Genomic DNA, 13,848 nt, shown 5'->3' with positions numbered 1-13,848 from the left:
AAATGTTCTGGTACAGAAATAATAAGAAACTAAATATGGGAAGAAGACAATATCAGTGATAAAAGGCATACTTAAGTCTTAATACCTTGACAATTTTCGATGTTGTACCACTCCTGGAGAGGATACATGTGGCTAAAGCTCTCAGTTGCCAGTCAATAAATTTGGAAGGCTTGATGTATTTGATTCAGGAAGAAGAAGGTGTGTGAGCATTTTTAGGGAGAGAAACCACCTGATATAAACTACACTCATTTCACCAGACAGATGGATAAACTGAAATTAGAAATTATGCAAAACAATAGAAGATTAATTAATCACTGAAACTACCAATAACCTAGTAAATGATCCAATTTTTCAAGGCTGGATCCCTTTCTAGAAGATACACAGGCATCCCATAGCTGTTTTGCTGTGTGTAGGGATGAGCAGTTGTAACATGACAGTAATGTGCTGTATACTTGATAAGACTCAATGTTCTTTTGGAGCTTTCTGTACTCAGGAGCAATGAATGTGTGAATTCCTTCAGAACAGAAAGGTAGTTGAGATCAGGGGTTAATTTTGAGGTGGTTTTCCTTGTCTTCTTTTAAGATAAATAAGGTTATAAAAGTTTTAACCCAGCAAATTATTTGTATGATGTTACAGTTGCTATAGCACAGGATACTGAGGTTTTCACTTCTAATTATTGCTTTAATGGACACAGCCTGGCTGGCAATATTGCAAAAGAAAAAGACCAAGCCAAACAAACTTGAGATTCTAGCAATGTTGAGAGAGTCTTCATGAGTCTGCATGTTGCTTAAAATACCTTTTTACTAAGTAAAAACCATATTAAGAAAAATGTAAATATGCATGAATATATAAAGGCTTTGACACAGGTAATAACAGTGTTGCATTTGTTTCTCTAAGCTAACAATATATAGGCAGTTTAACATCTTCAACAGTAAATACACAGTTTGCCTAAATCTTCATTTTATATTCAGGAGTAAAGATAAACCTAAATTATTCAAGACAACACCTCAAATAAAAAGCTATTTCCACGGAACAGATAAATATTCCAGGTTACAGCCAGTCAGAGCTATTAACTTAAGTGTAAGAATAGAGAAAACACTGTAAATTCCTCCCATGACAAGCACACTATAAAAAGAAAGCAAAGAAAAATGTTTACCTTTCACTTCTATTTTAACAAGAATTTCTAATAGGTTGTAACATGTTAAGAACTATCTTACCAACCAATAAGCACCTGGGTGTTAGATGGCTACTACTAGTAGTTACTTAAGGTCCTCTACACAGTAAGTTCCTCTATAATCAAACATCTATAATGCATTCCTGTTTCTAGAGGGTGAATTGTTGCATTTCAAAAGTTGTCCAGACACAGCCTCTTTTTACCTATCTCTTTTTACCTTACTCATTCCTCTTTACTAACATATAAGAACAACTAAAATCAGATTATTTGAAGCCCAGTTCTGCATGCACTTTTTCCTAACTCATTTATAGCTGGACAGCCTATGTCATCTTGTCCCCATGGTAGGATATCCTGGCAGGTACAGGGCAAAGAGTCTGTAACATCCCCTATATGAATTTCCCACAGGACAAAGCACAGGACATCAGAGCTTCCAGAGTTCTCCATTAGGTTGCAATAAGAAGGGATGTGGATAAAGGGTCTGGAATTTTGGCATCCCAAGAATGCAAATACAAACTGATACTTTTTTCTCTGTTGGGAAAACAAGGTAGATCTCAGAGATCTGATTGAATAAAAAGTAGCTCATCAAATCTTATTTGGTTGACTTCAGATTACTTTTTAGATAAAATTTGTACATGTTTTGGAAACACATGGGAATGTTAGTAACTTTCTTCCCTGGCTGTAGTAAAAAACAAACAAACAAACCAAAAACCAACCAACCAAGTAAACCAAACCACACCCACACACAAAAAAACTCAAAACAAGCAAGCAAGCAACCAAACCAACCAACCAAACAAAAAATCCATCCAAAGTTATCCCAAAGCATTACAGACTGAGCATGGATTAATTCATGCCACAGAATGAAAGGGAGAAGCATTTTAACAAGAAAGAAATCACTGAGCTTTGGCCCAGCTATTGGGTTACTTTCCTGGTTTGATTATTTCCGCAAATAAAACCCCACCCTGTCTGGAAAAAATTACCCACATTGTAGCCTTTTTACATTTGTTTTACATGCTACTTTGTAACTCCACTCCTCCAAGACGCTTCCTTAATTCTGCTGCCTTCTTCTCTAACTGCTGGATGTTCCAGTGCCATTGCCTTTTATTTGAGTGGAGCTTGTTCAGTTGGCAATGCAAACGCTTCAGAATAGCATCGTATCTTTTATTTTGTACCTAATAAAAGAGAATAAAATTCACTTCAAAATTTCTTTCAAGTAAAGGCTTTTAGAAAGGTGAGTTCAGCTCACCTAACTCTAAAGTGAAGGTTTTTATATTTGACCATGTCATCCCATGTTCACTTTATAGGTACTGAGGAGACACTGAGACATCTAGGAAGCCATTCACCTGACTTATGTCAGATACCTGCTTTAGGACAATATGAACCATGCCTGTTTTTCCCAGCAAGAGAAAGAAAAGCTCTGTCCCACTAAGACCTCAAGTGAGGAGTTCAGTGTGGGTATCTGCTCTGTAGGTTTCTAAAATTTAACAAAGTAAATCCCACCCAAAAAGCCAGCATCTCACAGCTGAGGCACCACCCTACATGGATGTGACTTCAGGCTCCAAAGTGAGAGGTGAGAAAGGGATAAATTTTCATTCTTGTCCGACAAGTGTGCTTGGGTATGAATTAGAATACAAATGAGGTAACCTAGAGGGCTGCAGTAGCATCTTCAGTGTAGCACTGCACTTAAAAAGATGTTTTTTGTGGAAAGGTAATACTGTGGCAATGCAGTACTAGATAAATTTTGCCCTCATTACTGCCTGGTATGAAGAATGGCTGCTGCAGGCAACCCTCTGAAGATTTGCATTCCAAAGTGTAAAAGCACAAAACATCCATTATAATAAAAATGGAAATAATGGGGTTTTGCTTAATGAAAATTTGGGCTTACTTACCCTAATTTGAATGGCATATGAGTGGTAGCATATAATTATTCTTGTGTCTGCTTACTGAAACATTATTAGATCCTGTTTAACATATGCATGCTGGTGTACAGCTGCATCCAAACTACAGCATTGCCAGGGATCTCCTGTGAGTCTCACTGCCTAAATTCCACATATAACCAAGTAACATCCTCACTGATGTTTCCTAAATTACACTGTCTTCTCTTAGGGGTGATGAGCTGACTTTTTTTGTGTTCCCTGGCTCTCTGCTGTCATCTTCCACAACTTTTCAAGGGATGTTGTCAGATTAACTCATCTTGGTAGACAAGAAGATGACCATGAGCCAGCAATGTGCCCTTGTGGCCAAGAAGGCCAATGGCATCCTGGGGTGCATTAAAAAGGGTGTGGTTAGTAGGTCAAGAGAGGTTCTCCTCCCCCTCTATTCTGCATTGGTGAGGCCGCACCTGGAGTATTGTGTCCAGTTCTGGGCCCCTCAGTTCAAGAAGGACAGGGAAGTGCTTGAAAGAGTCCAGCGCAGAGCTACTAAGATGATTAAGGGAGTGGAACATCTCCCTTACAAGGAAAGGCTGAGGGAGCTGGGGCTCTTTAGTTTGGAGAAAAGGAGACTGAGAGGTGACCTCATCAATGTTTTCAAATATGTAAGGACTGAGTGTCAGGGAGATGGAGTTAGGCTTTTCTCAGTGGTGACCAGTGATAGGACAAGGGGTAATGGGTGTAAATTGGAGCATAGGAGGTTCAAGCTGAATATCAGAAAAAATTTTTTTACTGTAAGGGTGACAGAGCCCTGGAACAGGCTGCCCAGGGGGGTTGTGGAGTCTCCTTCACTGGAGACATTCAAAACCCGCCTGGACACGTTCCTAGGCGATGTACTCTAGGGGGCCCTGCTCTGGCAGGGGGGGTTGGACTAGATGATCTTTCGAGGTCCCTTCCAACCCCTAGGATTCTATGATTCTATGATTCTATGATATGTGTGCTTGAAGGATCTGAACATCAGCAGGATGGTGTTGTAGGACACTGAATCAGCTGGGCTCAAGATTATTTGCTTTTTCAAGAAACGTGTCCAGAATGGTGGCAGAAAGCTGAATCAGGGGAGGTCTAGGGCAGATATTAGGAAAAGGTTTTGCACACAGAGGGAGGTCGAGCAGTGGAACAAGCTCCCCAGGGAAGTGGTCACAGCACCAAGCTTGCCTGAGTTAAGGATGCATTTGTTTGATGCTCTCAGGCACATGGTGTGTGATCCCTGGGATGCCCTACACAGGGCACAGGAGTTAAGACTCAGTGTTCCTGATGGGTCCCTTCCAGCTCAGCATATTCAGCAATTCTGTGTCTGGCACATCTACTGAGGCAGGGAGCACTAACGTGCTTACTGGAAGAACACTGCTCTTTTTACTGAGCTTTTACTACATTTAATTTAATGATTATAACTATATAATAAAAATGCCCAAGCACTTGTGGAATCTCCATCTCTGGGCCAATTCAAGTACAGGACCAACAATCATCTGTCAAGAATAATATAGCTACACACTGATGGACATTAAGGACATGGAGATGTTGGAGTAAATCCAAAGGAGACACACAAAAATCAGAGGGCTGAAGCATCTCTCCTATGAAGACAGACTGAAAAAGTTAGGGGTTCTTCAGCATGGAGAAGAGAAGGCCCACAGGAATGCTGGGGAGGGACTTCTTACATGGGCATTTAGTGACAGGACAAGGGGGAAAGGTTTCAGTCTGGAAGAGGGGAGATTTAGATTGGATATTGCGAAGATATTCTTGCCTGTGAGGGTGGTGAGACACTGGCACAGGTTGCCCAAGGAGGTTGTGGATGTCCCCACCCTGGAAGTGTTCAAGGCCGGGTTGGATGGGGCTTTGATCAGAATGGTCTGGTCGGAGGTGTCCCTGCCCATGACAGGGGAGTTGGAACCAGGTGATCTTTAAGGTTCCTTCCAACCCAAACTATTCTGTGATTCTCTGATGTGGAGGAAAGAGGGCAGCAGGGAAATAGTCTTTTGAGCTTTATTTTTCTGATTACTTTTCAATAACAACCTATTTCCTACTATTTGTGGATGTCTTGACTTATTCTTTCTGACTGGAGCATTGTCCCTATACAGTTAACCAACCTGGTTAATTGTTGACATCCCTGTCTCAGTCTGGGAACAGGCTCTGCTCTTCAAGAGATGGGTGAGGCTACTGCTCAGGTGAGGGAGTGAGGTAAGGTCTACAAACTGCCTGAGAAATCCATCAGTACTCTCTCTGGTGAGAAGCATCCCAGAAATTAATTAATTGTAGGGTTTATTAAATAGCAATGTCAGAGCACTGAATTTCCTTGGGAAAAAAAGGAAACTTAGGCATAACTTTCTTTGCAGAAAGGCATCAATAAATTCTAATTTTCAAGAATTCAGCTGCTTCAGAAACACATTCCAAATTTCATCCCTGCATGATGTGCTTGTTTGGGAAAATCTTTATGAGAAACTAGAAATAATATTGAGGCAAAGTGGGAGTACCAGAGATGAGAGTCAGTCTGTGTGCCAGCTTAGACATTAACAGGCTTCAACAGGAATTCTATAGGCATTTAAGTATATGACTGTAAAGGGAAAGCCTTAAATGAGTACTTAAAATCATTGCTAAATCAAAGTTCCAGAAGTCCTAGAGCAACAACAAACTCATTAATCATATTCAATGATTTGCTTGTCTCTGGAGGCTCAGGAACCTTGGAGCTCACCTGTTCTTTGCAAAGATATGAATTACAGAATGGTTTGGGTTGGAAAGGACCTTGAAAGGCACTTCCAACTAGACCAGGTTGCTCAAAGCCCTGTCCAACCTGGCCTTGAACACTTCCACTGATGACAACTCCTCTGGGCCAGCTGTCAGAACCCTCATAATCCTTATTGTAAAAAAAATTCTTCCTCACATGTAATTTAAACCTACTCTCTTTCAACTGTTTAAAACCATTACCCCTCACCCTGTCACTGCAGACCCTGGGAAAATGTCTCTGTCTTTCTTATAGGGCCCTTTTTAATATTGAAAGGCTGTAATAAGGTCTCCCCAGACAGAGTCTTCTCCTCTCCAGGCTGAACAACCCCAACTCTCTCAATCATTCTTCCTAAGAAAGGTGCTCCAGCCCTCTGATCATCTTTATAGCCCTCATCTGAACCTGCTCCATCCCCTTCTTGTGCTGGGGACCCAAGAGCAGTACTCCAGGTGGGGTCATAGAATCATAGAATCATAGAATTGGCTGGGTTGGAAGGGACCTCAGAGATCATCAAGTCCAACCCTTGATCCACTCCCGCTGCAGTTCCCAGCCCATGGCACTGAGTGCCACATCCAGTCTCTTTTTAAATATCTGCAGGGACGGAGAATCCACCACTTCCCTGGGCAGCCCATTCCAATGTCTGATCACCCTCTCAGTAAAGAAATTCTTTCTAATGTCCAACCTAAACCTCCCCTGGCACAACTTGAGACCGTGCCCTCTTGTCTTGCTGAGAGTTGCCTGGGAAAAGAGACCAACCCCCCCCTGGCTACCCCCTCCTTTCAGGGAGTTGTAGAGAGTGATGAGGTCTCCCCTGAGCCTCCTCTTCTCCAGGCTGAACAGCCCCAGCTCTCTCAGCCTCTCCTCATAGGATCTGTGCTGGTCTCATGAGAGTGAACTAGAGGGGAAGAATGTCTTTCCTTTACCTTCTGGCCATGCAGCTTGTGGTACAGCCCAGGACACTGCTGGCTTTCTGGGCTGCAAGGGCACACTGTCAGCTAATGTCCTATTTTTCATCCCCAAGTCTTTCTCTACAAGGGCTGCTCTCAAACAGCTCATCCTCCAGTCTATCCTGATGTGCTCCAAAGAAGGGGAATACTTACTTGCCCTTACTGAACTTCATGAGGCCATAAGGGGGCCAGTTACTTTTGTCTCATAAAGTGCTAGAAGGTGAGAACCCGTGCAGTCTCCAAAAGTCCTGTGGTAAGTGCTGAAGCCTTAAGGTGGGGTCAGTCTACAGACTATGACACCGAGTTTGAGAGGGGCATGTGTGACCTACAAGTCTCCATTCCTCTTCCGATCAATAGAAATCTAGCCACTGCATACTATAAAATCTAGTAAAACCAGATTATGACCTCTAGAATACATCAGCTGGGCTGACTACACCTCTGGTGATCATCATGGGAACCAGTCTGACTCTCATCTGTATTCAGATAACCCCATTTAAGCATCAGCAGTCTCTAGCTGAACCCCAATGCTGCAGCTCAGAGGAGCTTTGTCCATGAGCCCAGTATTTCACTTTATTCCTGTGTTTGGCTTCAGAATTTTTTCTTGAGCTGTGCTGAGGACTGCTGGGTATTAATGTCTCTGCTTGTCCGTTGACAGTTTTTATATTTAAAATCAGATTGTTTGCCAGAGGACTCTTAATAGAAAATGATAGCCTGAAAGATTGCGTTTTTAATCCTGCTTCCTTCTGAGGCAAAAAAATTGTATAATAAAAACAAAACCAAAACCACCTGAAGAACAGATTAAACTTCACTATTTAATTAAATTATTTTTTAAAAGAAAATTATATTTAGGATGGATAATTTTACTTGAGGTTTAGAGAATTTCTTAGGAAAATGGTGACTTTATAATAAAATATTTTCTGAGATGCTGAATAGCATCTATTCTAAAGTGGCAGTATTTTTTTCATTTCAAAAATTTTATGCTGCTTCCTATCACATGAAAAATGATTCTTATTTTCCTCCTATACTTTACAATGGGCAATAGAACTAAGCTTCTATCAATTAATCTTTATATTATCAAGCTTTGCTCATTACATTTTGTGGCATTTATTTGAACTAACAAGATAAATGATGTCGAACTCTCAAACTAAAAACTATCCAGACACAATAAGTATTTTAGTAAGGAACAAGATCTAAAATATAGTTCAATTATTTTAAAAAAGAACATTTTAACTATTTGTCATAATTTTATCTTGACAGCTAATTAGGAACTGCTGTGGTATACCTAATTTAATGTCAGCTCCAATTAGGGAGATAAATGTAAATTCCATTTTCTTTTGCAATTGATTACCCCATTGATGACTTATCAGGAACTCTCAGACAATTCATGAATAATCAAGTCAGCAGTGAAATGTAAAGTATTTCAGAAGTATTACAGAAATAGAAACCATGTATTTTGCTTCATGACCATTCAGTGACTTCTTACTGTTCAAGACATAGTACCAAAAATTCACAGCTGAGTAACTTCTTAAAAGGCTTAAGGAAAAATGCTCTCAACTTTATTTTTTTTCATTATAGAAATTCATTTCAGAATTTTAGAAGGCCCAGCAGTACCAAGAATTTAAGACAGCTTGGTTACTGTACATACTTGAATAATGTAGGGCCAGCAATGATGTATAAAATATTTCAAACTTCATTTGCACTAACTGCATTCTGTCAGAACTGTAATCATGTTTTAATCAAATGACTCACCTCAATTTCTTTTCTAAGTTTAACATGCATTTGTTTCTCTTCTTCCAGCAAATCTGTTTTTTTATTGATGAACTCTGTCAATGTTGCAATTTCCTTTTGTAAAAGTGCAATTTCTTCCTGCAGATATAAGATACAGAATTTCCCTCTTTAAAAAGTTGCATGGTACATCTATTGATGTACTATTATAAACACACTGTTATAGATGTACTGCTATTAAAAATATCACATCTTAACAGTGTCACTTAATTGAGATGTGGTCTGTCATAAGCAATTTCACATTAAAAATAATAATTAAAGGAATAATAATTTAGGAATTGCAATTCAAATAAATAATTAAAATAATTTATAACATGGTTTTAGGTACTTAAGAAGATATATTCTGGATCTGAAATATGTAAACGACTCAAAAAAATGAGTTACCTCACAGCAAAATTAAAAGAATATTGTGACAAATATACCAAGACAATGTTCCTCAGAATTCTGAGAAACATACATGTACCTTTAACCAGCAACCTGAAGAAGCCCACTCTAGTCTGGCTTAATTTACAGCTCTGTAATTTTTTTCATACCTGAGTTCATTCAATCACAAATAATGAACCTGACATTTACAATAATATAGAGGTAGCAATGGCTGATAATTTTTTTTTTTTTTTTACTACATACTGAAATAAATATTTCTTCAATTAAAAAAGTATTAGAAACTATCTGCATTCCCCCATGCACCATAAACATATTAGGCAAAATAATCATATTAGTTAAACTCCACCAAAATTATTTCACACAAAAGAAGAGGAAATAGAGTACCTGCATTTGTTTTATTACAGATCCTTCTGGATTCTGGAGATCACACACTAACTCCTCTTTCTTTGCCTTTAATTCCTCAACAGTGGCTTTCTTTTCAGCAAGCTCAATCATAGCTGGCATTTTACTTTCCATCTCCCAAAAGAGATGTTTATGAGCCTTTATTTTTTCCCGATATTGATTATTTCTTGCTAATGTCATCTCAAACTCTTCTTGTAGTGTTTCGGTGTCACACCTCAGCCTTAAGTTTTCAGAATATAGGGCTCTGATTTGGGCCTCCAGGTTTTCACAGTGATACTTTGTCACTTCTATGGCACCATCTTGAAGATATATTTCCCTTTCTGCTGTCTTTGTTTCTAACCGAATTGAAGCAATTTCTTTTTCTAGTTCCTGAACCTTTGCCTGTAAAATATTTCAGAGCTCAATTGAGAATATTTCTGAGAGGATACTAGGTATCTAGTTAAACACTGTAATTTATATTTATTCAACAGTCTTTTTTTTTTCTTTCTTCACTTCTTGAGTGTGGTTTGACTGGGAGATAATTAGGGTTCCACTTCCTAAAATCATCACCTTAGAGACACAATGCAAAAATAATATCTTAGGTTTTTCCCCTTAAATTGCATGTAAAATGAAATAAAGTACCCTTGAAAGTGCTTTAAACTCCTCTAATTTGCAAGATACACAGGACGTGACAGATCAAACCTAACTCTAATGTTTGTTTAGAGCTGAAAACCTGTTAAGCCCAAATCAGACTAAAAATAACTAAAGATGCCAAAAATCACTTACAAACTCACACAAACACAGATGGGTGTTTGGGCTGACAGAGCTTAACTACCCTGTTCATTGAAGCTTTCAATCCTGCTTCCATCACACTAACTAACATCATCCTACAAGATGATGTAGGATTAACCCCAAGTATTTTAACCCCCTAAGGAATATGCATTTTGTCCTAGAAATGCCTCTACATCTTGAGACTGATGAGAAAGGAGCAGCTCCAAGATGTAGTACTTCAACCCACCCTAAGAGATCCAGCCCAGGAGAGCTGAAGTGCTGCCTCAGAAATACTGCTGTCTCTTTGTTGGCTGCTGACTGAGCCTGGGTGACTAACACGGGTGGAACATCTGACTTGCAGGTGATGTAAATCAGCTCAGATGAATCCCACCCAAAACAACAGCCAACAATAGCATTAAGTGAGAGAATCAGCATCTTGATTAATGTCACCTATTATCCTTTCCCTAATGGAAGCCTTATGAGTGCTATGAGAAATCTCTTACTCAATGTCTTGATGAAGACATTAACTGTTAAGTTAACATAAAGTTTCTGTGTAACTTTTAGTTTAGAAATCTTGGGCTACAGTTTCTGCAGTATTTCATATCGTTGCCAGCCACATTTTACTGAAGACAGGAAAGCAAAAGACCTTAATGGCAAATATTTTCCATTTTGGAAAGGAAATTATTGTTTTCCGTGTCTTCTGTGACAGGCACATGTGTGAACAGAGGTAGAGATGAAAAAGTAGCTCTGCATTCTGACTTAATAGTCCTAATTATTCAGATTTGCTGTTCTACTAACATTAATGTTTGTAAGGAATTCCTAAGGTTTGGCCTCTCTTGAAAGGAAACAGAAGTGGAAGAGGAAGGAAAATAAATGAGCTAACTTAATTACTTAGGGCTCCAAAGTTCTCTGTATTTTTCTAAAAATAGATTCCAAATTAACTGCTGCATACTATATTATGAGATGATATATCATCAGGAAAAAGGCTCTTGCAAAGTGTGGACAGTCAATTAACATTCCTAAGCAAAGTTTTCAGTACTCTTTCAGAAAAGGTATCTGTACAAAATTTCAAACCTCAAGCTATTTCAGTTGCAGGGCTTTACACAGGTGTGATACTTGGAACTCTATTATTTTCACTTGCATTCTCCCTTGATCAAAATTGCTTGAATGCTATTGTGTCTTAATTCAGACTTGCATTTAGGTCTTTCTGTAGAAATTTCATCTCAAAGGCTAAACAATAATTCAGACCTTAATAAATTCCATGAGAGATTAGAACAGAAATAATTACATAGTCTTCATGAAGACTACATGAATCCAGTGGTCTCTAAAATATTACCAAATAAACCCAGTATTTAATGATTACTCAGGACGCCCACTCCACACACAGAACACCAAGTACTCTGTTTGAAAAGGAGGCCAGGAAAAAAAATTATAGTTTCACAAAAATCTGCCAAAACGGATACTTCTAAAATCCTTTTTTCTACTTCAGTTTCTCAGGAAATAACCATGAAAATTCCAAGAGCTCTAACTCTGTATTGAGTTTTTCTGGGTTTGCTATCTCAGTGGCTTGAGGAGATTTGTCTTTGTTGTTGTTGGGGGTTTCTTGTTTCTTTTTCCAAATAAAAACCAAAAGATTGTTCTATAACCTGTTCTAACAAAGTCTTAGCTGTGTTGCAGCCTTAGAACCAAAGATACACACACAGAGTTTTGCCTAAGCCTAAATGCCACAGGCAGGAAGGGAACAGCTGCCTCACAATTAAATGCAAATACCCAGAAAAAATGAAGTCCCATCAACTTCTTGTTTATAGAAACTCTTCCTTATCTAATGGACCAATTATATCAATTAAACTACTCAAACCACGCTTTATTACCTGCAATTGGAAAAGAACCGTTTTGCTTCTTTCTATCTCTGACATTTGTGAATGTTGCTGCTCGGCAACTTGTTTTACAACTTCAGTCAGCGACGGGCAATTTTGCTTGGCCATTTTGAGGCAAAAGTGCAGAACTACAAAAACACACACACACAAAAAATAAGTGGTTTATTTTCATTCTATTTAATTCCTACCTGTTAACGAAAGAAAATCCTACCTGTTAAAGAACGAAAAGAAAGAACGAAAGGAAACACTCAGTTGCTCATATACGGATGTCTGATACGGGATGGCAGAGCAATGCATCACTCCAGGTTAATTTTTTTTTTATTATTATTATTAAAGAGAGCGGGTTACCAACGCTCAAAGCCGATGACTGAGAATGAGAACCCTTCCTCGCAGAATTTTATAAAATTAACCGCTGTCTCTCAGTGTCTGTGTACCCTCCTCTCCCTCAGAAGCATCCCCCAAGGCGGGAGCTGCCGCTCCCCTCACGCAGCCGCCTCCGCCTCTTCCCGCCGAAACCGCGGAGCACCAGCCGCCGGCCAGGGAGCGTCGGCCAAGAGCCGGCCCCGCAGAGCGGCGTGCGGGGAGCTTAGGGAGCGTCGGAGAAGTTCAGCGAGGGAGCTGGCAGAGGGCTGGGAGAAAGGAGGGGATGGGAGGGAAGAAGGGGGAAGGGGGGTGGTCATCCCCGGAGGAGGCGGAGGAAGAACAGAGGGAAGCTGAGTCATACGAAGAAGCTGAACGTGAGCCAGCAGTGTGCCCAGGTGGCCAAGAAGGCCAATGGTATCCTGGGCTATATCAGGAACAGCGTGGCCAGCAGGTCCAGGGAAGGGATTCTGCCCCTGTACTCAGCGCTGGTGAGGCCACACCTCGAGTCCTGTGTCCAGTTCTGGGCCCCTCAGTTCAGGAAGGAGCAGGTCCAGAGAAGAGCAAGGAGGCTGTGAAGGGGTCCAGCACAAGTCCTGTGAGGAAGGGCTGAGGGAGCTGGGGCTGTTCAGCCTGGAGAAGAGGAGGCTCAGGGGAGACCTCATCACTCTCTACAACTCCCTGAAAGGAGGGGGTAGCCAGGGGGGGGTTGGTCTCTTTTCCCAGGCAACTCTCAGCAAGACAAGAGGGCACGGTCTCAAGTTGTGCCAGGGGAGGTTTAGGTTGGACATTAGAAAGAATTTCTTTACTGAGAGGGTGATCAGGCATTGGAATGGGCTGCCCAGGGAAGTGGTGGATTCTCCATCCCTGGAGATATTTAAAAAGAGACTGGATGTGGCACTCAGTGCCATGGTCTGGGAACTGCAGCGGTAGGGGATCAAGGGTTGGACTTGATGATCTCTGAGGTCCTTTCCAACCTGGCTGATTCTGTGATTCTGTGAGGAGGGGATGAGGGAAACTGGGGTTGTTTTAGCCTGGAGAAAAAGGGAGTCCTTTATTGCTCTTTACAACTACCTGGAAAGAGGTTGTAACTAGGGGGGTGTTGGTCTCTTCTCACAGGCAACAGTGATACAAGAGGAAACGGCCTCAAGTTGTGCTGGGGGGAGGTTTAGGTTGGATATTAGGAAAAAAAAACCTCTTCACAAAAAGTGTCAGTCACTGGAAGATGCTGCCCAGGGAGGTGGTGGAGTCACCATCCCCCGAGGTACTTAAAAGATGTGTGGACATGGTGCTTAGGGACATGGTTTAGTGGTGGGCTTGGCAGTGGTGAGTTAATGGCTGTCTTACTCATCTTAGAGGTCTTTTCCAAACAAAACTGTTCTGTGATTCTGTAACAACCCATCCTAACAGAAATAGGTGGGTGCTTCACCACAGCACGGCCTTGCAAGACAATTTTGCTCAGCTTTTTTTCACTTCACTAAATTCCCTGCATTACCTAATTCATTGTATTGACTGCATTTTATGT

General features: G+C 40.5%; 1 protein-coding gene across 1 annotated transcript; it reads right to left on the bottom strand.

Annotated features, from left to right (window-relative positions):
• Positions 1-1,840: 1,840 nt before the first annotated feature.
• On the bottom strand, positions 1,841-12,500 carry CCDC122 (coiled-coil domain containing 122). The gene is made up of 5 exons (XM_071739991.1): positions 12,398-12,500; positions 11,958-12,091; positions 9,319-9,717; positions 8,515-8,631; positions 1,841-2,343 (listed from the first exon to the last, which is right to left on the bottom strand). The coding sequence occupies exons 2-5, from the start codon at positions 12,069-12,071 to the stop codon at positions 2,179-2,181; spliced, it is 795 nt and encodes a 264-aa protein (XP_071596092.1). The 5' UTR covers positions 12,072-12,091; positions 12,398-12,500; the 3' UTR covers positions 1,841-2,178.
• Positions 12,501-13,848: the final 1,348 nt, after the last annotated feature.

Source organism: Heliangelus exortis, chromosome 1 (genome assembly GCF_036169615.1).
Source record: "Heliangelus exortis chromosome 1, bHelExo1.hap1, whole genome shotgun sequence".
NCBI classification, from domain to species: Eukaryota; Metazoa; Chordata; class Aves; order Apodiformes; family Trochilidae; genus Heliangelus; species Heliangelus exortis.
This window is presented reverse-complemented; position numbering and strand designations above follow the sequence as displayed.